This window comes from Oncorhynchus clarkii, chromosome 21, assembly GCF_045791955.1.
Source record: "Oncorhynchus clarkii lewisi isolate Uvic-CL-2024 chromosome 21, UVic_Ocla_1.0, whole genome shotgun sequence".
Lineage (NCBI taxonomy): Eukaryota > Metazoa > Chordata > Actinopteri > Salmoniformes > Salmonidae > Oncorhynchus > Oncorhynchus clarkii.
In genome coordinates, this window is record NC_092167.1 from 13,008,512 (window position 1) to 13,035,306 (window position 26,795).

The window sequence follows — 26,795 nt, forward strand, 5'->3', positions numbered from 1 at the left end:
GTCTATTCTATTACAACACTGGGACTCAGCTACTGACAGAAGCTCATGTTTGTACCTGCTTAAGTGAAATCGTTGAAGTGGGCACACAAAACCATATCATATACATCATTCGCTCAGAATCGGTGCATTAAACTTTCCTACGTGCTTGCATCCTTAGACTAGTATGGTAATGTATGTGTTGTTATGCATACAACCAACGTAGTTGAAAACATGGCCTTTTATATTGTTTAAGAGGCGTTATCACCAAGGTGTTATGCTTATTGACTTCTTTGTGTCCTTATTTTTTATTTAATCTTTATTTAACTATGCAAATCAGTTAAGAACAAATTCTTATTTACAATGACAGCCTACCCCGGCCAAACCCGGACCACGCTGGGCCAATTGTGCACCACCCTATGGGATTCCCAATCATGGCCAGATGTGATGCAGCATGGATTTGAACCAGGAACTGCAGTGATGCCTCTTGCAGTGCCTTAGACCGGCGGTGCCAATCAGGAGCCCTTATGTAAGGCAGACATTCAAGTACTGAAATGTTAGGATTTTTGTTTGTCACTGTGGCTGGGTTCCCTACCACATAAATCCAAGTGTATGGTCTCAAAAATGTGCTAAACATAACAACTGTGGAAGACTGAAAATAAAAATAAATGTCACATTAATTTCTCCAAATTAATTACTCACATTAGATCAGTTGATGGATAAAGATTTGTAAACATCAAGGAGTAAACTGAGAAAAAAATAGACAAATTTTAAAAAAAAATACTGTCACAGTTGACTCTCTCAAAATGCAGTGTCAACACCAATTAAACAAATTAATTCATTGTTAATTGCTTATGGATGGATAATATTTAAATGCAATATTCATCAGGGTCTAATAAGGCACAGTAACTTGTTAACTTACACATTTATTTATAATACCTTTTCAATAGTGTGAAATGAATGACAGCTTTTAGCCTCTTAGTACAACAAGACATTTCTGCAATTGCAAATCATCTGCAGTTTTTAATCCCCATGTTGATATCCAGATCCATCTGTGAAAACAGATGTGTGAAATAAAAATTGATTGCGGCTAAATATGTATTTTCATACTTATAGAGCGTTTTCCTTGCCACACCAACAATGTCCATTGCGCGGTTAAGCTGCTAAGTGTTTTTCAGCCCTTCTGATTAAAAAAGAATGGCTATTAAAGTGTTTTGTCACAAGTCCTGTATGAGTCATAATTGAGATACAGTCTAAGCTGTGAATTAATCAAAAGAGGATTGTTTTACTTCCAAAAAACATTTTCCGTTACGCTATGACACAACCCGAGTCGATTACATTATGTCCAGAGTCAGCACATCAAGAGAACTCCATCTTTAAATACATAATTACTAGAGTTACAGCCTTACCATATTAGGCAATATGTTCAATAGCTACAGCAGGATAAAAGACGTGTGTATAAGAGATAAAAACTGAAAATGCATTAACAAAAATAAAAAGTAGAAACATTCATTGAAATTCCTTGTGATGTATTAGATGCTGTTTGACCATCTGATACCATGTATAACTATTTAGGCTTAGCATTTCGTTCAGATTAACCTGTACAGAAAAAAATATATTTATAAGTCACCGACATACCAAACATGCCCAAAATACAACATTATAATACAGAATCCTTCATACATAGGAGCCAAGTGTATTTGATAAGGCTAATGGTGCATAATTGTTATTCAATTGACCCAAATTTAAATATTGACATTAATAATAGTCTGAATCAATATAATTTCCTTTTGGTCCTCAAATAATATGCAAATCATTTCAGCATGACACATTTAAAAACGCATCACATCGCCTTCACATTACTATGTACAGAACAATCTGGATACTGTATCATACACTGGATCAGTGTATATAATGAGTATAGTGAAGTATTATTTTTTTTCAATATAAGTCATATATATTATACTTAATTGTGGCACAAATCAAAGTTACAGCCTGGTCGTTATACTGTGTTGCATTGGAATAAAGAAAAGACTATATAAGTGAAAGTGTTACAACCTTATTTGATTATGTTTCCTTCACAATAAAAACAGGATATAACTTGTAAGAAAAGGAAAGAAACCGCTGAATATTGAAGAGTTAAATAATTCCAAAAACAGCACAACAAATCCTTCAGTTTAGCTCATCCACATTGTCTATGGAATGACAATAAGCAATTGATATGGTAGCTTAAGGGAAAAGCAACACTATGATTTTATTACTTTAGAAATAATGCTTCTGATTATACAAAAACACAAACTCAAATCATACACATACTACACATGGTTGAAAATGGAAACAAACATGATTTTGCTCAAACATAATTGCCTACAAATGGCTTTGCCACAGCAGCACATGAATGCAGTGTGTTTATTAAGTCAATCTACCGTTAATGTACACCCTGTGAAATACTAGTATATACACACCTGTTGAAGCTATAGAAGGGAAATAAAAGTACAAAGAAAATATATTCAATGGCCATAAAAATAAAATAAAAACTTAAAATACAGAACATCAAAACTAAAGAGAGATCATTTTTTTATGTATTACTTATTTCATTTGGGAATTTCTTATCTTTTGACATCACAAAAGAGCAGCCACTGAGAACAACGTGTCGCTCTGCTATTTGAGGGCAGCTCAGATTGTAACATTTGGTCTAGGTCTTTTGAAACCAGTAGGGGGCAGTGCTATTTGATATATAAAAATGATTGTACAGTTCATTCATCCTTTAAGAACTACTGCATACTGACCCCTATTGTCAGCGACCGGGAATAGAGACTCTGCAGCCGTAAGCAAAAAGTAGGCCAGATAACAAGTGACACTTGCCAATGTAATTCGAGCCCACAGCCAAGTTAAAAACTACCAGAAACCACATAATGATATGAAAAAATATATTTCTAAATATGAAATAGGCTACACATAAATTGGGACGGTAAGCAAATTACCACAATCTAACAAGTGTATGAATCTGTTTCAAGCTGTGTTGAGCTATTTGACCAGAACACAAGAAGTGATGGATGTTAAGAATTATAAAAAAATATGAATAATTTTCACTGTAGATGGCATCCAGCCAATGACGGATTTAGAATCAATGTCAAACAATGTTATGGTATATTGCACATTAAAATATATTGCATATAACATTATATAGTTAATTACTGTTAATTTAGGTAATTATTTGCACAAATTATAATTAAACATATATTAAATCATATTGACATTTGTGGTGCAGTGAAAGAGATATTATTAATTAAGTGAAGCTTACTTTCAATTGTGTAAATACGATACTGCACATGAACGTTGTTCATTATTATGTTAATAGAAATTGCTGACAAAATTTTTCAAGAAAACATTATGCTTACTACAACTTCCCTCAAAAAGTCATTTCAGAGAGTTAGAGTTGAAAGGAAGAAATACTGTACTTAAAAATGAAGGTCACATAAGAAGCTGTTTTACCGTTTCACAATAGGCATGTTAATTTGGTAATTTCTATAACACTTCAATAAATACTTTTTCATGTACACACAGTACCAGTCAAAAGTTTGGACACATCTACTCATCCAAGGATTTTTCTTTATTTTGGCTATTTTCTACATTGTAGAATAATAATGAAGACATCAAAACTATGAAATAACACATATGGAACCATGTAGTAAACAAAAAAGTGTTAAACAAGTCAAAATATATTTTATATTTGAGATTCTCCAAAGTAGCCACCCTTTGCCTTGATGACAGCTTTGCACACTCTTGGTATTCTCTCTACCAGCTTCATGCGGTTAGTATCCTATAATTCATTTCAATAAACAGGTGTGTCTTGTTAAAAGTTCATTTGTGGAATTTCTTTCCTTCTTAATGCTTTTGAGCCAATCAGTTGTGTTGTCACAAGGTAGGGGTGGTATACAGAAGATATCCCTATTTGGTAAAATACTGAGTTCATATTATGTCAAGAACAACTGAAATAGGCAAAGAGAAACGACAATCCATCATTATTTTAAGACATGAAGGTCAGTCAATTCAGAAAATGTCAAGAACTTTGAACGTTTCTTCAAGTGCAGTCACAAAAACCATCAAGCGCTATGATTAAAATGTCTCTCATGAGGACCGCCACAGGAAAGGAAGACCCAGAGTTACCTCTGCTGCAGAGGATAAGAGTTACCAGCCTCAGAAATTGCAGCCCAAATAAATGTTTCAGTTCAAGAAAAAGACACATCTCAACATCAACTGTTCAGAGAAGACTGCGTAAATCAGGCCAAATTGCTGCAAAGAAACCACTACTAAAGGACACCAATAAGAAGAAGACACTTGCTTGGGCCAAGAAACACGAGCAATGGACATCAGACCGGTGGAAATCTGTCCTTTGGTCTGATGAGTCCAAATTTGAGATTTTTGGTTCCAACCACTGTGTCTTTGTGAGATGCAGTGTAGGCTTTTCTGGTGACACTGAGTGATTTATTTAGAGTTCAAGGCACATTTAACCAGCATGGCTACCACAGCATTCTGCAGCGATACGCCATCCCATCTGGTTTGCGCTTAGTGGGACTATAATTTGTTTTCAACAGGACAATGACCCAGCACAACTCCAGGCTGTGTAAGACCTATTTGAAGAAGGAGAGTGATGGGATGCTGCATCAGATGACCTGGCCTCCACACCCGACCTCAACCCAAATGAGATGGTTTGGGATGGTTGGACAGTAGAGGGAAGGAAAAGCAGCCAACAAGTGCTCAGCATATGTGGAAACTCTTTCAAGGCTGTTGGAAAAGCATTCCAGGTGAAGCTGGTTGAGAGAATGCCAAGAGTGTGAAAACCTGTCATCAAGGCAAAGGGTGGCTACTTTGAAGAATCTCAAATATAAAATATATTTTGATTTGTTTAACCCTTTTTTGGTTACTACATGATTCCATATGTGTTATTTCATAGTTTTGATGTCTTCACTATTATTCTACAATATAGAAAATAAAGAAAAACCCTTGAATGAGTAGGTGTGTCCAAACTTTTGACTGGTACTGCATATTTGACACAACTTAGTTGCATTCTTTACGTAAGGCAATGTATCATTGGTGTAAGTTAAACAGCTACTCCCAGAAATGACCATTGACTACAAAAATGAATATCCCTGTATATACATACGTACATCAATACAATGGCTAGGAATAGGTTATATTGCTCATGGATTCTTTATTTGGTATAAACCAACAATATGCACATTTATAGATGATATTGATTGTGAATATCAAGTATTCTTAATAAGGCCCTTGGAAACACAGCCAATAAAACAAATTTACATCCAACCTCATTAAATATGATTAAATTGCATTTGTTTCATTGTTGTTTTGGATGAGGCCTAAACATGGCCAGTTTAGAAGTAGTGCAGCGTATACGGACTCCATGTGCAATATGCAATAGTAAATAAAACAGTGGGTGTGTTATCGTTAGATTAGAAGCTTGGCAGTTGTGCAGGTTTAGCTAACGAACACAACTGACACAGTGCGCTAAAGGACAGTATAATACATGGTCACTGGAGCCACCAAACCGAGAACTCATCTCTGTTCCTGTGTTGCAACGATATCTGTCTCTCACCATAACCCTGGTACTAACGGACATTATGTGTCCTGGCATGTCAGCTCCCAGCATAGGAAGCTAGGATATTAACCAGTATTGATTTCAATCAGGACAGTTGAATTGGGCTGCTGGTGTGGTAGGTTTAGTGGCACAGACTAAATACATGAGCAGTACTAGATTTCTGTCGACAGGTCGCATTTCACAGATTCCTAGATACGCGACAAAAGCTTATTTCTCATATTCCAAGCCTTGTGGCCTCCTAACATGCGTTCTGTATCTTACACCATTATCTCCGGCTAGTCTAATGTCTGAGTAGTAGTCAGGGCAGTCGCCCCTTCCTCCAGCAATACACCTTGCAGTATCCCACAACATGGTTGTCATTGTTACTCTGGCAGTTTGAGTGTTTCGGAAACAGAGGGGCCACTGCGGGGAGGCCCCCGAGCGGAACCCTGGAGAGTGAAAGACCAGGAGGAACCCCCCTTGAGCTCAGTCTGCAGTTTGATAGTGGCAGAGGGGGACGTGAAGGTGGTGGTGAAGGGGGGTGTGGTTGGCAGTAGGGAGCTCTAGATGTTGGTCTCCCTCTGCATGGCGTCCTCATCTTTGGGGTCTATCATGTCCTCCAAGGCCTGGGCGTCCCCGTCTGTCTCCTTTTGGTCCTGGTCCCGGTCGGGATCCTCGGTTTCAGTCCGTTTGTACATCTCCTCCTGCTTGCGCTCCTTGGCCAGGAGTCTGTAGTTGATGAAGTTGCCGATGAACAGCCAAATGCTGGCCATGATCACCACAGCACCACAGCAAAAATACATGTACTTGTAGTTTTTGGTGATGTCCACCAGTTTACCTGTAAATAAGAGCATAGAAAGGGTAAATGTGATGAAGGCCTGTCATATCGCTATTTTCTGCATTTCCAAATATGCCTTTATCAGTTTCTTCATGTCTACTGATCTTTAATGAGGAACATTATCTCAAATAAATGAAGCATTTTGTCAAGGACCAATAATCACAGAATTAACTTTCCATTTGTTGTTATTGTAATTAGACAAATAAGCACATATTATAAGAACGCCAAAATGTAATATTGCTTTTCCACTCTAAATCAGCAAACTCTATAACCAAGATCAAACCAAGTGAATGACTACTAAGCAATAGCACTCCTTAAAACTATAATTGAGTGACTTTAATTTATTCCTTTGGCATATCAACTGCTTAAAAAGTAAACAATGTCTCAGAACTGAATTAAGTAGTAATGAGTTGAGAGATCAGTGACATACCTGCCAGGGGTGGACCAATGAGGACAGGGCAGCACTCCACAATGGTGGTGAGCCCCACGGCACTGGAGAACCTCTGAGCCCCCACCAGGTCCATCAGGGTCTCAAACAGCACAGAGCTGACCATGCCGAAGGCAAAGCCAAAGAATACGGCATACACCACCAGGCCTGTGTAGCTCTCCACCAGGGGGCAGAGGATGTGGCACACCCCGTTGTAGAGCACGGCGAAGCTGAAGAAGTACTGGATCCTGGGCCGGATCCACTTGGAGTTGGCCAGGAGCCCCATGGAGGGCCGGGCAAACATGTCCACGAAGGCCAGGATGGAGAGCAGGAAGGCGGCCGAGTACTCATCCACGCCTATGTCCTTGGCGTAGGCCGTCAGGAAGACTATTGGTGAGAAAAAGCCCAAGAACATGATGACGTTGCCCGACAGGTAGATGAGGAAACCGCGGTGCTTGAAAAGCGACAGGTCAATGAACTTGTTGACAGTCCCCAAACAAGTGGTCGTCTCCTTCTTCTTGGTGGCAGTTTTGGCAACAACCAACTCCTCATCCTTCTTGATCTTGCCCAGCGGTGGCCCCAGGGGCCTCATCAGGGAGCCAGCCACACAGCAATTGAGCAGTATGCCCCCCAGGATGAGGAAGCTGCCCCTCCAGCCGAAGGAGTTGAACAGGTACTGGTTGAAAGGGGCTAGGCTGCTCAGGAACACTGGGCTACCGGCCATGGCTATTCCGTTAGCGATGGGACGCTTCTTATAGAAGTACTTGCCAATCATAGTCAGTGCTGGCTGAAGGTTAAAGGCTAGGCCCAGGCCTTTGTGAGGAGAGAGGATAATATGATTTAGAGATAAAAAATAACATACATTTCTAACAAGAAAATTATCTGATAAGATAATTCAGGCATATATGACAGTGAGCATAAAGTACACATTCGGAATAATATACATTTTCTTCAAGTAGCCAGACAGTGGTCATTAAATGATTTGACAAATCAAGCTTAACTGTACTCTTGTAATGTATCTATAGTCTTTTACTATGATCTTTGTGAAACACAGAATGGAAAACTCCGAATCAGTTGTAGGCCTATTTTCAACCAGCCACTTAAGGAGTTTGACACTATAATCAAATTAACTCTGAATGATGTGAAATGGATTTCATCGGAATTACCTCCTATAAGACCGATGCAAACATAAAGCTCCACCACGCTGTTGCAGAAGGAAGCAGATATCAACCCGATAGAAGACAGTACTCCCCCCATGATCATGACAGGTCTGCAGCCATATGTGTTTACCAGTACACTGCTTATGGGACCTGGAAGAGAAACAAATGAGATACTAAAAACATGGTCTTTCATCCAACCTATACATTCTGCCTGCAATAGACTAGGGTAATCATGTAGTGATTACTTAACGGTTTAAGCTTGTTAGCGTTGAAAGACAGCGTGAAACTTCCCAGCTCTGGAAATAGAGGCACTGTAACAAGGCCTTGTTGATACTGGTAAACAATGTACAACTACGTGTTGTGTGTTCTGCATGTATTCTTAAGGGGGCGAGGGCTGCATTGAGAGATCAGTAACAAACAGGCATGGGTATAACACAGCATTATCTTAGTAGTCAAACAAACAAATGGCCTCATTGCCAATAAGTACAGAGCACGTTGACAAAACATCTGTTATTTTCCAGCGTAGCTACATATGTATCAGAGATCCCATCACGACAAGCAATACATGTACTGTTGGACCAACAAGACCAATGACACAGAGTGCAGGTGAGGTCTTGGACATAACTCAGGACCTAGACAATTAACCAATGGGTGCCTGTCAGCCTTGGACAGGTTGCACTGAGAGCTGAGGGCCAAACAGAGAGTGTTAGTCAAACGGAATGAGTCAGAATCGATCAAGCCCGTCAAGCCTCATCGACACGCTGAGTGAAGACATTGAACTGAGCTCTGGTTGGACACGCAATGGGTCTCTCTGTCTCATAAGCTTTCAAGGCACAGCTGCCATGGTAATGCAAAACAGAGACACAATGTGGCAACCAGTTATCTTATGAAGTGGATGATAGACACTGACTGTATGAATACACACTGTATGGGCATAGATAGGTTTCATATGTGACAGCGAGAGAATGCTGGTTAACGTAAATGGACTCTGTTGAATTGGAGCATCCCCAGATATATTTGCTGAAAGTGCATTGCAATGCAATGTGTTCATATCTGAAAAGAGGGGGAATCATGAACTATGATACACACACACCTTGAAGTGAGCTGAAGACCTTGGCTCCATGACCCATTTGTCCCTCAGCTCAGTTTCTCTGTAATTCACAATTTTCCATGAGTAACAGTAAGCACTTGATATTGGTAGTAAACGCACAGATGAGTTGAGTGGGGCCGACCAGCATCGCGCTACTATGCCACACAGCACTTTCCATTTCCTTGTTACCTTCAATAAGGGCTTGCCACACAACTTCTTCTTAGAGGCATACAACACAAGACAACGGGCAGGAAGTGAATCTTAGCAGATTTTGGTTTTAGTGGGTCAACCCCTGTTATTGAACCCTCTCTATGGTCATTGATAGTACATCAATCTGAAAGGTCCAAACAATTCCTTTTAAATTGTGTCCTTGTCAAATTTCTAAAAGTTGTTGTTGAGGGAAACTTTGTCCTTTGTATTTCTTAAGTCCTGTTATGTTTGAACCTCTGGTCTCCATTACCTGATAGGGTGAGGCATGACTCTGCTTCTATGACATGTCACAATGTCCCCTTTCATGACAGACTTTAAACAAAAGGAAGAGTAAATTGAATAAGAAACGATAAGAGTAATGAAAGGTTTTTCCCTTTTTTGAATAATGCCCCCATTAGCGAGCAGAAGATGTGCCGTATCTGTGTCGGACTCGGGGAGCGGTGCTATTTAAAAACAGGTTGGGGAAGAAGTCGCCTGACTTCATTTGCTCTGCGTGAATCTTTTTCCGACCTTGAGGAGAGGAGCCCTCCTCATTTGCATACAGAGCACTTATCAGTATTCTCCTGAGTCTGGTGGTGAAACCTGGATAGGCCAAGTGGAGGGAGCCCTTGAGGTTTCATATTAGCTCATTTTAAAAAGGAATTCATAAGTGAAGTTTAATTGCTGCAATAGCTGGACACACTTTCCAGGTTGCCAAAAGCAAATTAGGAGTTTGTTTTGACAGTAACTATAAGGACAAACAATTTGACTACTATTGACCGTGCTTCTACACCTGCATTGCTTGCTGTTTGGGGTTTTAGGCTGGGTTTCTGTACAGCACTTTGAGATATCAGCTGATGTACGAAGGGCTATATAAATATATTTGATTTGATTTTGATTTGACATTCAACATGGCATCTTTGAACATACTGTATCTCAGCCCCTACCAACATCCTTCGGCTCATTAATAAAACATTTTATTGAAATATGATCAGATACCATAACTTAATGTTGCTTGTGTCTAGACTTGAGGCAAAATATGGGCTCAATCATGGAAGCAAATACCTACAAGAGGATGGGTACACCCGTCATTTACCCTTTCAGCTGTGATTTATTTCACAGGACATAAAAGCTAGACAGCAGAAAGATGGAAGTTTGTGTAACACATTTGTATACCACTCCCTGATTTGTGAGGTTGGAAAAGAAAAGGTTGATAAGCCGTCAAGATAGCTGACTATGCAGGAAACTGATGTTTGCAATCCATCATACTATTAATGTCTCTCTCATTATGGAAAAAGCGCTGATATTATATGAAGCTTAGAGTTGTTTTCCAGAGCAGTTATACAAGGACGCAAACATGAATTCTATCAGTGGTTGATCGACTAATAACACAGCTTAGCTAGCCATATTTCTTCTGGACAGTTCAGTTAGCATTGAGGCTAATGTACCTGGCAGTGAGAGAGCTCTGCTGTGCTGACTGTCAACAGAGGAAGGTACTGTATGTAGCCATGCTGCCTAGCCTAGCCAAGGTCAACTCTCCCTCTATCTGTGTGGATTAGTGACATTGATCCAACACTGACACACACACACAGCCTCCATATTAGCACGTCACTGCAGAGCGACACTCAGCCAGGCTAGAAGGGAGGGACGGGAGAACATGACATCTGCAGTAGGCATATAGATGATGCAATAGTGTGCAATATTTCACAATATTTCCCTTTGGGCTCTTTTCTGTACCCATCATCATCATTACTAATCATTAATCTCAGTGTCTGTGTTACACCCTGGGTTACAGAGACAAACATCCAGGAAGATATGAAATAGTTGCCTTCACTTCCAGTTGTTGCGCATTTGTGGTCGTATCTATTTATATGTGTGTGAGGCCGTTCATCATAAAAAATAGGTTGGCTGCTGTTTGAAATCAGCAAGAGCCACACATTGGCATATCCTGATGTTTGAGGATATGGCAAGCATTTCCCGTTGGTTTGCTCTGTGATTGCGTCCAATCAGCATCATAAGTGGCACTGCTATCTTATCAGTCAGGGAGTCTGCCTGATGACTGCCCTGGAGAATTCAGTAAGTGTCTGACCTCTGAACTCGATGTGAAAACAACAGGTGCGTTGTAAAATGGCCACAAGTCTCCTTCCTCTTCCAAGAGGACAAACACCCTCAATAAGCAGCTCTCTGATTGGGGTAAATATTTGGTGATGCGTGATTGTTTTCCTGCCATGTTATTCCAGAGAGCAGCATATGTCCGTTGCTTGTAGAGATGAAGAATGCATTAAACACTGAATGGACAATTGCTTTATCAGCCTACAGCTGGTGCAAACACATAGGACAAGAGAGCAGGTGTTTAATGAATAGCTGATGAAGCTCTGTTCTCCCCTTTTGCTCAGAGATCAATATGAATGAATTACACTAAACATTTTAATGAGGGACAAGTGCCTTGTACAGGCTTGTCACATATAGAGGATGGTATTGGGTGTCCTTGGCTCTCTATGGCCAACTGGCCTTCACTGTCACCATCCTCACAACAACGGTCTAGGATACAACAAACCCTGTTGACAGCAACAATTAGAAATGACGGGATAGGATGCCATCCGCTAACAGATGGCCAGCGTGGCATTGCCAAGCAAGGTGCCTACTGGCTAACCTAGTGAGGGGTAAAGTCATGCTGAGAAGGAGAACGTGATGCATTACTACTAAAATACGCTTATGACTAGTCACAGAAACCGTGTGTTCTTCTTGAATGTCAATTTAAATATGGTCATAGGTTCTCATAGGAGACACACAATCAGATCAGAACAGGTACCTTGCCCCATACCTAGGGCCTGAGTTTTCCCTGGACAGGTCACATGGTGAAGATAAACTCAGGGCACGACATATACAGAAACCCAACTCTTCTTAACAAATCAGACAGATGACTTCCTCAAGAGACTACCTGGACACCAACTTCTTGTCTTGGTCTTACCTCCTGCGTACATGACGGCCAGCATGATGGAGGAGATCCATGCTATCTGGCTGTAGGAGCAATCGAAGATCTTCTGGATGTCCTTGAAGTAGACGGTGATGGCCTTTGGGAAGGCGTAGGAGAAGCCGATAGAGATGAAGGATCCCAGCACCACGGCCCAGCCCCAGCCCCCGTCCGGAGGGGTCACTGCTGGGGGGCCTGCGGCAGGGGGTGGCATCTCTGGCCCGGCTGGCTCTCAACGCTCACTGTTTACTGGAGGGGGAAAGACAAAGAGGAAAGAGGGGTCAGTACAGGGGAGACATGAAGAGGAAAGAGAGGGTCGGTACAGGGGAAATATGAAGAGGAAGAGAGGGTCGGTACAGGGGAAATATGAAGAGGAAGAGAGGGTCGGTACAGGGAAAATATGAAGAGGAAAGAGAGGGTCGGAACAGGGGAAATATGAAGAGGAAGAGAGGGTCGGTACAGGGGAAATATGAAGAGGAAAGAGGGGTCGGTACAGGGGAAATATGAAGAGGAAAGAGAGGGTCGGTATAGGGGAAATATGAAGAGGAAAGAGAGGGTCTGTACAGGGGAAATATGAAGAGGAAAGAGGGGTCGGTACAGGGGAAATATGAAGAGGAAAGAGGGTCTGTACAGGGGAAATATGAAGAGGCAAGAGGGGTCAGTACAGGGGAAATATGAAGAGGAAAGAGAGGGTCGGCACAGGGGAAATATGAAGAGGAAGAGAGGGTCAGTACAGGGGAAATATGAAGAGGAAAGAGAGGGTCGGTACAGGGGAAATATGAAGAGGAAAGAGAGGGTCAGTACAGGGGAAATATGAAGAGGAAAGAGAGGGTCGGTACAGGGGAAATATGAAGAGGAAAGAGAGGGTCGGTACAGGGGAAATATGAAGAGGAAAGAGAGGGTCGGTACAGGGGAAATATGAAGAGGAAAGAGAGGGTCAATACAGGGGACATATGAAGAGGAAGAGAAACCGTTGAAAAGCTCTCTTGGTTGGGGAACTGAACAATAATGATGATAATGACGTCTCCATTCCTTCTAAGATTAATTTCTGTACTGTAAACTTAGGCTTGAAAAACAAATAAAAAGTGTAAGTTATAAAAAATGTGTAACAAAAAAAGGTCTCATATGTGGACTACTTGTGGACTATTCTCTCCCACATAAGGTGGGCCACTTATGTGGACCATTACGCACTATATTCAGAGGTTAAAGGTTGTTTGGAGACAATTGTAGCTAACACCAATACCACATTGACAATGGCATGTTTTAAGTGTATGTCCTATTGTTTCCCACCGGTTGAGGCCATGTCCCTTTTGTCATTTAAACTCTTGACTGTTGGGTCATAAGACCAAATCTCAGCTCCAGAATGCACGTGGGTGCACACACACTAACAGAGTTAATCACCCTTGTCACAAGGTTGAGTTTCTACCTGAAACCAGACCAGCCCTTGCCCCACCCACTTTTCACCTTGAGGGTATCCCCCTGGTGTGACAGGGGAGAGGTGTACGGGCAGCAGTGACCAAGATCACTTGTCTTTATTGACAAAGCAAACATGTCTCTGATCGTATATAAACACATACACCACACATACACACTTTCTAAATTGTTCGAGAGATATCATGGGTAAGAGGCAGCTGCTTAGTTCCAGGCACACAATCTACAACACCTGATGAGTGATATTGACAGGTGCCTCCGTGATCCAATGAGCTTAATCAACAACAACAAAAATATTGCATCAATTATATAATTCTGATTTCACATACGTTGACATGACACAACTAACCACTGGCTTATGAAGGCATTTCAACATCACAAGTAAAAGCTTATTCAAATGGGATTATCGTAGTTTAGCAAAACATGGACAGCCATACTCTAGAGACGATAAAGCTTAACAGGGGTATGGCATGGCTTTGATTAGGTGGGTTAGAAGATTGAAGGGAGACACATAGGTCTAAAGGCGACCCATAGCACACTAACTCTATTCAAAAAATAAGAATTTGTTCTTAACTGACTTGCCTAATTAAATGAAGGTAAAATAAAAATTCAAGGTTAAGTGTTGAGGAAAGTGGTTGAAGTTCCAACCAAACCAGAAGGGCACAAAAACACTAAAACTAGAACCTCCCATTTCAATCTCAAGAGTGGCTGTAAAACAGGCTCCATGACAACAACAGGGTGCACTGAAGTCAGTGGCATCAATAAATTATATCGTCTCTGTCTCTCATCAAGACGTGGCCAGATCAGATTGCACTGCTGTGGAGCCTCATTCATATTCAGCCCTGTCTCAGCTGTCAATGGCAGGCAATTAGCTAAACTAGTCGCCATGTGCTGTGATTGGTTGACCTCTCAGAAGGAAAAAGGAAAACGTGAATGAAGACAGTTACTCAAATCAAATCAAACTTTATTTGTCACATGTGCCGAATACAACAAGTGTATACTTTCCTGTGAAATGCTTACTTACAAGCCCCTAACCAACAGTGCAGTTCAAGAAGAAGAAAATATTGACCAAGTAGACTAAAATAAAAAGTAATAACACAAAGTAACACAATAAGAATAACAATAACGAGGCTATATACAGGGGGCCCTGGTACCGAGTCAGTGTGAGGGGGTACAGGCTTGTTGAGGTAATCTGTGCATGCAGGTGGGGGCGAAGTGACGCTGCATAGAAAACAAACAAACAGCGAGTAGCAGCAATGTCAATGTAAATTGTCCGGTGGCGATTTTATGAATTCTTCAGCAGTCTTATGGCTTGGGGGTATAAGCTGTTGAGGATCCTTTTGGTCCTAGACTTGGCGCTCTGGTACCACTTGCCGTGCGGTAGCAGAGAAAACAGTCTATAACTTGGGAAACTAGAGTCTCTGACAATTTTATGGCTTTCCTCTGACACCGCCTATTATATTGGTCCTGGATGGCAGGAAGCTTGGCCCCAGTGATGCACTACCCTGTGTGGCGCCTTACGGTCAGATGCCGAGCAGTTGCCATAGCAGGCGGTGATGCAACCGGCCAGGATCCTCTCGATAGTGCAGCTGTAGAACCTTTTGAGGATCTGGGGACCCACGCCAAATCTTTTCAGTCTCCTGAGGGGGAAAAAAGGGTTTGTCGTGCACTCTTCACGACTGCCTTGGTATGTTTGGACCACGATAGTCCGTTGGTGATGTGGACACCAAGGAACTTAAAACTCTCGACCCGCTCCACTACAGCCCCATCAATGTTAAATGGGGGCCTGTTCAGCCCGCCTTTTCCTGTACTCCACGATCAGCTCCTTTGTCTTGCTCACATTGAGGGCGAGGTTGTTGTCCTGGCACCACACTGACAGTTGTATGACCTCCTCCCTATAGGCCGTCTCATCGTTGTCGGTGATCAGGCCTACCAGTGTTGTGTCGTCAGCAAACTTAATGATGGTGTTGTAGTCATGTTTGGCCACGCAGTCGTGGGTGAACAGGGAATACAGGAGGGGACTGAGTACACACCCCTGAGGGGCCCCAGTGTTAAGGATCAGCGTGGCAGACATGTTGTTCCCTACTCTTACCACCTGGGGGCAGCCCATCAGGGAGTCCAGGATTCAGTTGCAGAGGGAGGTGTTTAGACCCAGAGTCTTTAGCTTAGTGATGAGCTTTGTGGTTACTATGGTGTTGAACACTGAGCTGTAGTCAATGAACAGAATTCTCACATAGGTGTTCCTTTTGTCCAGGTGAGAAAGGGCAGTGTGGAGTGTGATTGAGATTGCGTCATCTGTGGATCTGTTGGGGCGGTATGCAAATTGGAGTGGGGTCTTGGGTGTCCGGGAGGATGCTGTTGATGTGAGCCATGACCAGCCTTTCAAAGCACTTCATGGCTACCGACGTGAGTGCCAGGGGGCGGTAATCATTTAGGCAGGTTACCTTCGCTTCCTTGGGCACAGGGACTATGGTGGTCTGCTTGAAACATGTAGGTATTACAGACTCGGTCAGGGAAAGGTTGAAAATGTCAGTGAAGACACTTGACAGTTGGTCCGTGCATGCTCAACGTCACTATAAAGACATTAAAAAGTATATTTTAGTTTAATGCTAAAACTGATAGTAGTTGAAATTTGAGATTTTATCAGCTGGTTTATAACTACTACATGACTTCTGACACACACACACATACACACACACACACACACACACACACACACACACACAACATTGTTTAGGTAAGGAATACCTCCAGCCTAGCTTTTCTAAATAAAGGTATTGTTTCATCACAACTATGTAAACACGGTTGTTATTTAACAGACACCATGAGTATTTGTGACCTGTATTATGAGGGCTTAACGGAGGGTGAAGTGGTCCTGAAAATGTATTCTTACAGGCATTCTGGGCATCTTCCCGTCACTCTGTTCAGGTGCTTGACTTACTTAATTTTACCTCATTTTTTTTGCTAATCACTAAAATATACTGTATAATCCTCTGTGCATATTCCCATGTGTTGCTCTTTTAATTAAACTCAAGAGATTGTCTATTTTTCAAAACATCCATATGGTAATAAAGTTTAATCTGATTATTGTCTGGGGTTGATAGTGGGGTTGATTGATTAAACGTGATGACAATGCATAACATGGTCTCAGGACTCATAAGCTGCTTAGGTTTATAAATCTGAATAGTATACTGAAAATACCAAAACACACAGTGTAAGCGATGATAAGTCACACATAAATGTGTGGTCACGCACAAAAAAAGAACTTTCTGTGAGTAAACAAAGCAAGTTTGTTTAGGCTATTTGACATACATGAGCTTACTGTTTTTCAAGAGAAGTTTATTCATTCTTTGTGCTCCACAGTAGTTTCTCCCCATGATGTCATCATGTGTCCTCTGTAATGTGTCTTTCCTCTGTTTGGTGTCTCCGAATAGCAGCTGACACAGAGGGATGGGCAGATGCTTTCACAGCCAGAGACAACCAACCACAGTCCCACCCAACCAGAGGGATGTGTCCCGTCTAAGCCAATCACAAGACACCTCAGATGCCTGTCCTTGCCCGTTGTTGAACTGAGCAAACAGTGTGCCTACCTGTGCTCAAAACACTCCTGTTATCTTAAACTTCAGGGAAGGTTAAATGGACAATGGAGCCTTAGAATTAGAATGCAGAGGCAGGCAGCCAACAACTACAACAGCATTCCTCTAATTGAATTATCTCAATGACAAGCTGATCAAAGCATGTAACACAATAGTGTGTGTGTGTGAATCTGTCTGTGTTCTGTTTCAGGTGAGCTACGTTGAGTAACCATGGAGCCTGACACAGAGAAGACGTGTAACTGAGTTAACGGACACAATGCACCACCTGCAGCAACACGACTGACTGCCCATGAGCCACATGACGAGCAGGATTGGTGGCTTTGTGTCTCTTGGTACACCCAACAGGATTATGTAGGATAGAGTGTGCAGAGTGAAAACGAAAATGGATAGGTAACCTACTCAGAGCTATCTTGGCACCACGCTGACAGAACAATTTGAGTAAATATAGAGCCACTCTGAGGCTGGTTGCGGTTTTGAGCTGTGCAATTTACAGGATAATCACCCTTTTTTCCATTGACATTGTGTTATAATTTTGGTTTTATAAATAGCAGCTACTCCATTTGCCACCGTTGTAGAATTGAAGTAAAACAATGATAAACAAACACTTACATTTTTCTCATATCTAGTCACTGCCTAAATGTAAAACAGGCAGTGTAGAAGTTTCTTGTTGGGCCCTTGCACAGAGGTATGAATGGCATTCAGGCATTGCGAGGTCACTAACGTCGCCATGCTGTACTCTGGTTTGTGTATCCACAGGCCTTCAGGCAGGTACAGGCCACTACTGTGGCAGTCTAGTCCTCAAGGAATCTTGTGTCACCTTGGATGAAACTGACAAGGAGATTTGAGCCAAGTGTTTTCATAAGCATCATACACTACCTGATTATGCGGTCTGAATAGCCTGTGGGAGAGGAAGACATGAGGAAGAGATGGAGAGCATATAGATTGATGGAGAGGGAGAAGATGAGTGCTTGTAAAGGGGACTTTCCAGGAGAACAAAATGGAGAGCAGTTATTGATCACATCAATTCAGGGAGAACATCTCCAGAGCAGAAGTCAAAAGAAATGTCTACTCTACCATCTCTAAATGTTGCTGGTTCGAATACCTGAGCTGACAAAGGTGTAAAACCTGTCAAAGTGACCTTGAGCAAGGCACTTAACCCTAATTTGTTCCAGGGGCCACTACTATGGCTGACCCTGTTAAAGCAACACATTTCACTGTATGTGACAATTAAACATATCCCCCCCCCCCCCCACCCCACCCCCCCCACCCCCTTTTTATTTTATCTCACAGCACCAATGTTCTCTAAACAACAGCCAGAGAGTCTTGTACAAAGTCACAACAAAAGACAGTAACTTTGCTGGCTGCTTTCCACCAGACACTGGGTGATGAATTCATACAAAGCTCATAAGGTCATCAATAAAATATCAGTGTGCCCTCGGTTCAGATTATAATTTTTCAACGCCGATACCGATTATTGGAGGACCAAAAAAAGCCGATACCGATTAATCAGCCGATTAAAAAAAAAATGTATTTGTAATTATGACAATTACAACAATACTGAATGAACACTTATTTTAACTTAATATAATACATCAATAAAAATCTATTTAGCCTCAAATAAATAATGAAACATGTTCAATTTGGTTTAAATAATGAAAAAACAAAGTTTTGGAGAAGAAAGTAAAAGTTCAATATGTGTCACGAACGTTGGTTGAATTAATGGACCAAGGCGCAGCGTACATAGAGTTCCACATGTTTATTTGATGAAACTCACAGAAAACAATAAAGCGCAAAAATGAAACGTGAAGCCAATGTAGTGCTTGCAGGCAACTAACTATACATAGACAAGATCACACAAAAACCCGGTGGGAAAAGGCTGCCTAAATATGATCTCCTATCAGAGACAACGATAGACAGCTGCCTCTGATTGGGAACCATACCAGGCCAACATAGAAATGAAAGAACTAAACTACCCACCCTAGTCACAGGGCGTGACAATATGTGCCATGTAAAAAAGCTAACGTTTAAGTTCCTTGCTCTAAAATGAGAACATTTGAAAGCTGGTGGTTCCTTTTAACATGAGACTTCAATATTCCAAGGTAAGAGGTTTTAGGTTGTAGTTAATATAGTATTTATAGGACTATTTCTCTCTATACCATTTGTATTTCATATACCTTTGACTATTGGATGTTCTTACAGGCACTTCAGTATTGCCAGTATAGCAGTATACCTTCAGTATAGCTTCCGTCCCTCTCCTCGCCCCTACTTGGGCTTGAACCAGGAACACATCGACAACAACCTCGAAGCATCGTTAACCATCGCTCCACAAAATCTGCGGCCCTTGCAGAGCAAGGGGAACAACTACTCCAAGTCTCAGAGCGAGTGACGTTTAAAACACTATTAGCGCACACCCCGCTAAATAGCTTGCCATTTCACATCGGTTACACCAGCCTAATCCCGGGAGTTGATAGGCTTGAAGTCATAAACAGCTCCATTTTTATTTTACCAGGCAAGTCAGTTAAGAAAAAATTCTTATTTTCAATGACGGCCTAGGAACAGTGGGTAAACTGCCTGTTCAGGGGCAGAACGACAGATTTGTACCTTGTCAGCTGGGGGGTTTGAACTTGCAACCTTCCAGTTACTAGTCCAATGCTCTAACCACTAGGCTACCTTGCCACCCCAATGCTTGAAGCACAGCGAAGCTGCTGGCAAAACGCACTAAAGTGCTGTTTGAATGAATGCTTACGAGCCTGCTGCTACCTACCACCACTCAGTCAGACCGCTCTATCAAATATCAAATCGTAGACTTAATTATAACATAATAACACACAGAAATACGAGCCTTTGGTCATTAATATGGTTGAATCCGGAAACTATCATTTCGAAAACAAAATGTTTATTATTTCAGTGAAATACGGAACCGTTCCGTATTTTATCTAACGGGTGGCATCCCTAAGTCTAAATATTGCTGTTACATTGTACAACCTTCAATGTTATGTCATAATTACGTAAAATTCTGGCAAATTGAGCCAGGAGCCAAACTGTTGCATATACCCTGCCTCTGCGTGCAATGAACGCAAGAGTATCGACACAATTTCACCTGGTTATTATTGCCTTCTAACCTGGATTTCTTTTAGCTAAATATGCAGGTTTAAAATATATACTTCTGTGTATTGATTTTAAGAAAGGCATTGGTGTTTATGGTTAGGTACAGTTGTGCAACGACTGTGCTATTTTCGAAAATGCGCTTTTGTTAAATCATCCCCCGTTTGGCGAAGTTGGCTGTCTTTGTTAGGAAGAAATAGTCTTCACACAGTTCGCAACGAGCCAGGCGGACCAAACTGCTGCATATACCCTGACTCCGCTGCAAGAGAAGTGACACAATCTCCCTAGTTAAACTAAATTCATGTTAGCAGGCAATATTAACTAAATATGCAGGTTTAAAAAAATATACTTGTGTATTGACTTTAAGAAAGGCATTGATGTTTATGGTTAGGTACACGATGGAGCAACGACAGTCCTTTTTCGCGAATGCGCACCACATCGATTATACGCAACGCAGGACACGCTAGATAAACTAGTAATATCATCAACCATGTGTAGTTAACTAGTGATTATGATTGATTGATTGATTGTTTTTTATAAGATAAGTTTAATGCTAGCTAGCAACTTACCTTGGCTTCTTACTGCATTTGCGTAACAGGCAGGCTCCTCGTGGAGTGCAATGAGAGGCAGGTGGTTAGAGAGTTGGACTTGTTAACTGTAAGTTTGCAAGATAGAATCCCCGAGCTGACAAGGTAAAAATCTGTCGTTCTGCCCCTGAACAAGGCAGTTAACCCACCGTTCCTAGGCCGTCAATGAAAATAAGAATGTGTTTCAATGATATAATGAAAGCAAACTGAAAGCAACCAAATGAACTCTCATTCTCTCAATACATTAATTCTAGGACTTGGCATGTCAAAAGTGTAAGCCAGGGTTGAAGGGGCTTGAAGCCTTTTCGATAGCAGGCACGTGACCTCGACGTCACCTTAAAGTAATGCATGTACTGTAGCTACAATGTATTCTTACAACTAGTTCATTATTAACCACAACTGCCAACTCTCACGTCACACAAAGTGATTCAATGTTGACGTAAACATTCATCAAGATGGAAGGTAATCTAGCAGAAACACTGATCCAGTATACAGTTGCCTCTTTGAAGCCCTGTATAGTAAAGACGCAACAGCAACAGCAACCTGCATGGTTTCTCAATAGAAGAAAGACTACTGAGAGACAATGGGGCCATTGACAGCCAGAGTAGACACACCCTGCCCAGCAGTCAGGTGTCTTTCCATGAAAATAATCAATAGGTGTTCGATACCTTATTATTGTAGTTTCTGCTTTCTAACTTCTATGGCAACACACACAGAAAGTAGTCTTACATGAACAACTGGTAATGGCAAAGCACACAATAAGTCTATCTACCACATTTAGGGCTATAAGGAGACATTTTGAGCAACAATATACCTGTAAATATAATGACATTACAAGAGTAAATACCAAGTTACTACACAGGTATGAGAACAACTTGGTGTAAAGTGTTACCGGGTGCCTTTTACTACAGGTTCTCTTAACCCACTACCGAGCTGATTCTGTTCAAATGCATGGGTGGTGACTAATCTACCATCTACCAGTTAACCACACCCACTTAGACTACTTATTAGACATGTCTTCAGCTGCTAAGTAAGTACCTTTAATTACCATGGAAGGCCTTGAGCGGTGTTTGTGCATAGTCAGCAGGTGCGATTGATTTAGCTCACCCAGCACGCCAGGTAGGTGGTGTAACTTTTGGAATCGTTCCATTGGTCTTTAAGTGGCAACCCTGCCCTCCAGGCGCACAGGGCGAGCTAAATCAAGTGGTGATTTCTGTCTAGGCAGAGTGTCATGGCCCCTGGAGCAACATCCAGTGCTGCCAGTGCCAAGAACCAACCTGTTAATCCATGCCAATATTTGCTGCAGCGTCAACGCCTAAGTAATGGTATGGGAAAACGTGACATATTACACCACACATTTTAAGAGTAAAGTTTTAGTAGTTTGATAACGGTGTGTAGAGGATTCTTCTAAATTTTTCTACAACAAACATTTTTTAATTAGCTTACATTGATTTGAGGGACATGTAATCCAAGTATTTGTTTGAGAGGGGGTCAAAGGGGACCACTGAGGAAGTGTTAGGCTATGTAAACACCAAACAGGACATTCATAACTGGAGAAAAAGCATAAACAAACTGGGCTCTGACCAAACATGAACTGTCTCTTACAACTTCTTTTGATAAGCTACGGCTGTAGAAGACTGCTCAACTACTCACAGGGGATTAGAGTCTGAGCTCCACTTCCCTCCCTGTTTTCTACGACGGCACCATGGGACTGGAGCACTGGACACAGCACCTAAGCCACGTTGTTGATCAAGGGTTCTTGTGCCAGGCTAGGGACTTACTGAAGGTATGCAACCTAATACATACCTGACTCCAGTTGACATATTACAGGGTATACATCAACTGCATTTGTATGCCTAATATTCTGTGGTGTAGGATACTGGAAAGGGTTTCATACTGAATCTTACAAGCACTTATTAAACATCATGTATACTAGGGCTGGAAATTGCCAGAGAGCTCATGAAATATTATCACGATATTTACGGTAAGATGCTTATACGATATGTATTGTGATTCTCATAATTCTATATGTATTGCGATTCGATACGATTTGATGTTCCAAATTTTCAAACATATGGGAACATATTGCTCACTAAATCTGCTGCAGAGACAAGAGAGCATGAGAAATGTTGTTTTGATTGGTCATGGAAATAAAAGTGCTGGAAACATGTTGTTTCAATATTTAGAAAAGAAGATGGAGAACAAGCTTAAGGATGAACAATACCAGAGTTCTGGCGCAGGTACAGCTGACTAGTGCTAGCTAACGCTGATTAGAAAATCATTATCACATCTATATATTTGTCCAAAACAATATTGAGAAATGTAACTCTATGGATTTTCCCCCCATCACTATTGTGTGCGCAACAATAAATCATAACTACTGCTTTGTAAATACTATGTCAACACCACAAACTTGTTTGGGAATTATTGTAACACATAAGGGCTAAAACCTCAGCAACTCAGCAGCCCTAAGGCTTGATTTTCTACCCACATGCACAGGGGGAACACTGCTTTTTGTTGACATGAAAACAGTGAACCACATTAGTGCAGAGGACAATGAATGTGGCTTGAGGGCTATGACAACAGTCCAGTATTTAGGATCGAGTCAGAAGTCATATTACCCTAATCACACCAGTGAATGATGGCCTACGGGCTGCTGACGATGGCTGGCTGGTCACTGCTTGTTTTAGTCCAGATGACAAACCCTTTCCCCAGTGAGTTGGCTGTCTATAAAACAACCCAGAGGGGTTGGGAAGTCAGATGGAGATGGATGATGAGGCTACGAGGCTGATGACAAAGGGCTGTGGAGATGTGTCAGCTAAGCATGAAAATAACCATCCATGTATTATTTAGCTACATTGACTAGCGCACTAGCATGCACCATTTCTATTGGGATTTTAATGGTTCCTAGCCATCTGCCAGGTCAACTATGAAGTGGTGGCTCAACAAAGTGGAAAGGCCCATATGTGGGTTACAGTACACCAATGCTACAAAGGATTATCATGTCTGCAATGTCTATATACTACTCTGCCTTTAGTAACCCAAAGAAAGTAGTCCAGTACCAGAGGCAAACCAGCCTACGCCAGTACCAGAACTTCTCCAATAGGCCTACCATAGAGCAAAGAGCAAAGCATGACCTGGGGAGGAACGTGAAAACACCTCAAGTGCATTATTAATTCATAATCAATATGTGCACATAGAAAGATCTATGGCCCATTGTTTTTTGTCTTCATTTCTTTCAACAATGCAAGTCATAAATTGCCCAATTTCCCATAACATCTCTCATTACCCAAGAACCAGGCAGACTTCGCAGGTCATTTTGTAAAAAAACAGGTTTATCTCATGCTAAATATCCCCCTTTCCCTTCCCTATATCAAATCATGGTGGAAACAAGGCAGGCCAAATGTGACTGACCGGTGTTATATTTAAAGCCCACCAGCTGACCCCGGGAGTGAAACATCCTCTGCTTGGCCCAAACCTGCTTAAGGAAAAACCTTCAGATCAGATCCTTAGATAATAATAGACTAGTAGGATTTAGTAACTGTGTCATCTCTCAGTGGGAAAATGGCTACTTCACATTAGGTATCGAGACGCACGTGATGAGAAGAGAGATGTACAATAGACCTACTGATTGATCAATGATGACTCAAACGAGGATGCACTACGCGCGTGTAGATCCTAATCCGTGTGGTCAGATACTCTGTGTGCGTGTGCTGCTGATACAAACCGGATGGAACCAGCCAAATATGCATACCATAATTTACACTGGGCCTACATAAAAAAAAGTACTCATAATTCTCTAGACTACTGTAGTCTATAAGCATCATTCGCACAATCTTGGGAGTATTCTAAGTGTAACGAAGAACATGTCTGTCGGTGCCACATTGGGTTAACTCCGTGATTACGCACAATATATGTGAATTTCAAACTGAAACATAATATAATTCAAAATCCAGCCGATTGTTTGTTTTATAAAGCATTAAGCCTACGTGTTGTAGGCTATTCTTGCCCCGATGACCAAGCAGCTCTCTCAATGCCGACGAAGCAAAGCGTTTCATTGTAGGACAAAAAAAAACGCACGGGCAGTTTCGTAAGTGTTATTCCATCACGCATAACTTTCAGGAAACGCATATTACCTTTTGCGAATATAGGCGCGGTCTATCCCCAAATGTGGTATGTGGTCCTTGGTCGCTGACCTTGTCAGTGTTGCGGGAAGATGGGGCTGTATTCTATTTGAATTCCCTTACTAGGAAGCTGAATGTGACGTACAGCGTTGAAAGAAGGCGGCCCATCCTGCTGCTACTGTTGCTATTCTTGACCACGGGTAGCCTAGCGCTGGAGACAAGAGACCAGACAGAGCATCAAGTAAAACCAGCCGGCTTGCGGCCGTTGGGAGGAGAGGGGGGCGTTCGACAATTTGTTTGATGGAGTTTCTCATTCTTTTGTTATTGAAACCTTATGTGGTTTCGCTTCCACTGGAGAACGATTCCGCGTGTTGTGCCCCCATTCAACACTTCAAAACAAGCTCGAAGTAGGTCATCCGTTTTATCACGGGGATTCATTTAAACAGTCGTGAAATGAGAGGGCTGTCAAAACGCTTGTTTCATGCTAGTAAACTATGCATCAAAATATTGTAGCGAATATAATTTCACATCATTTATGTTGGCCAATTTGACCAGTTTATCTGTTTGAAGAGCAATTGAAACCCAGAGCGCCAATCGCCCATCTTGTGATACACATTTATATATACACAGAACAAAAAATATAAACGCAACATGCAACAATTTCAAAGGTTTTACTGAGTTACAGTTCATATAAGGAAATCAGTAAATCGAAATGAAATCATTAGGGCATAATCTATGGACTGGGAATACACATATGCATCTGTTGGTCGCAGATATCTTTACCTTTAAATAAAAAAAAGGTAGGGTCATGACTCAGAAAAACAGTCAGTATCTGGTGTGACCATGATTTGCCTCATGCAGCACCACCCATTTCATTTGCATAGAGTTGATCAGGTTGTTGATTGTGGCCTGTGGAATGTTGTCCCACTCCTCTTCAATGGCTGTGCGAAGTTGCTGGGTATTGGCGGGAATCGATCCAGAGCATCCCAAACACGCTCAATGGGGTACATGTCTGGTGAGTATGCAGGTCATGGAATAACTGGGACATTTTCAACTTCCAGGAATTGTGTACAAATCCTTGTGACATTGGGCTGTGCATTATCATGATGAAACATGAGGTGATGGCAGAGAATGGCACGATAATGGGCCTCAGGATCTCGTCACGGTATCTCTGTGCATTCAAATTACCATCATAAAATGCAATAGTATTTGTTGCCCATAGCTTATGCCTACCCATACCGTAACCCCACCGACACCATGGGGTCACTCTGTTCACAACATTGACATCGGCAAACCGCTCGCCCATCAGCAAACTGCTCGCCCAAGGGAGTAGTACACAGCGTTTTACCAGATCATCAGTTTCTTGCCAATTTCTCGCATGGAATAGCCTTAATTTCTTAGAACAAGAATAGACTGACGAGTTTCAGAAGAAAGTTCTTTGTTTCTGGCCATTTTGAGCCTATAATCAAACCCACAAATGCTGATGCTCCAGATACTCAACTAGTCTAAAGAAGGACAGTTTTATTGCTTCTTTAATGAGCACCACAGTTTTCAGCTGTGCTAACATAATTTCAAAAGGGTTTTCTAATGATCAATTAGCCTTTTAAAATGATAAACTTGAATTAGCTAACACAATGTGATTGACTCAGTGTTCTGTCACTCATGGGGAAACTACGTCACCGCGAAGTCTAAGGGGAGA

The 26,795-nt window shown here is 41.6% G+C and overlaps 1 protein-coding gene across 2 annotated transcripts; it reads right to left on the reverse strand.

Moving 5' to 3' along the window:
* Positions 1 to 2,340: 2,340 nt before the first annotated feature.
* Positions 2,341 to 25,197, reverse strand: LOC139378583 (monocarboxylate transporter 2-like). Of its 2 annotated transcripts, XM_071120876.1 has the most exons (5): positions 25,109 to 25,197; positions 12,251 to 12,502; positions 8,007 to 8,150; positions 6,844 to 7,653; positions 2,341 to 6,413 (listed from the first exon to the last, which is right to left on the reverse strand). In XM_071120876.1, exons 2-5 carry the CDS (start codon positions 12,465 to 12,467, stop codon positions 6,139 to 6,141), a joined length of 1,446 nt encoding a protein of 481 aa, XP_070976977.1. In that variant the 5' UTR covers positions 12,468 to 12,502; positions 25,109 to 25,197; the 3' UTR covers positions 2,341 to 6,138. The 2 variants fall into 2 exon arrangements, with proteins under 2 accessions (XP_070976977.1, XP_070976978.1); XM_071120877.1 differs by lacking the exons at positions 12,251 to 12,502; positions 25,109 to 25,197 and adding an exon at positions 9,094 to 9,170.
* Positions 25,198 to 26,795: the final 1,598 nt, after the last annotated feature.

Coding starts and splice junctions, on each gene's coding strand:
- LOC139378583 (XM_071120876.1), bottom strand. CDS start 12,467: ATGCCACCCCCTGCCGCAGGCCCCCCAGCAGTGACCCCTCCGGACGGG. Junction 8,151..12,250: donor GGCCGTCATGTACGCAGGAG/GTAAGACCAAGA, acceptor TTTCTCTTCCAG/GTCCCATAAGCAGTGTACTG. Junction 6,414..6,843: donor CATTGGTCCACCCCTGGCAG/GTATGTCACTGA, acceptor TCTTATTTACAG/GTAAACTGGTGGACATCACC.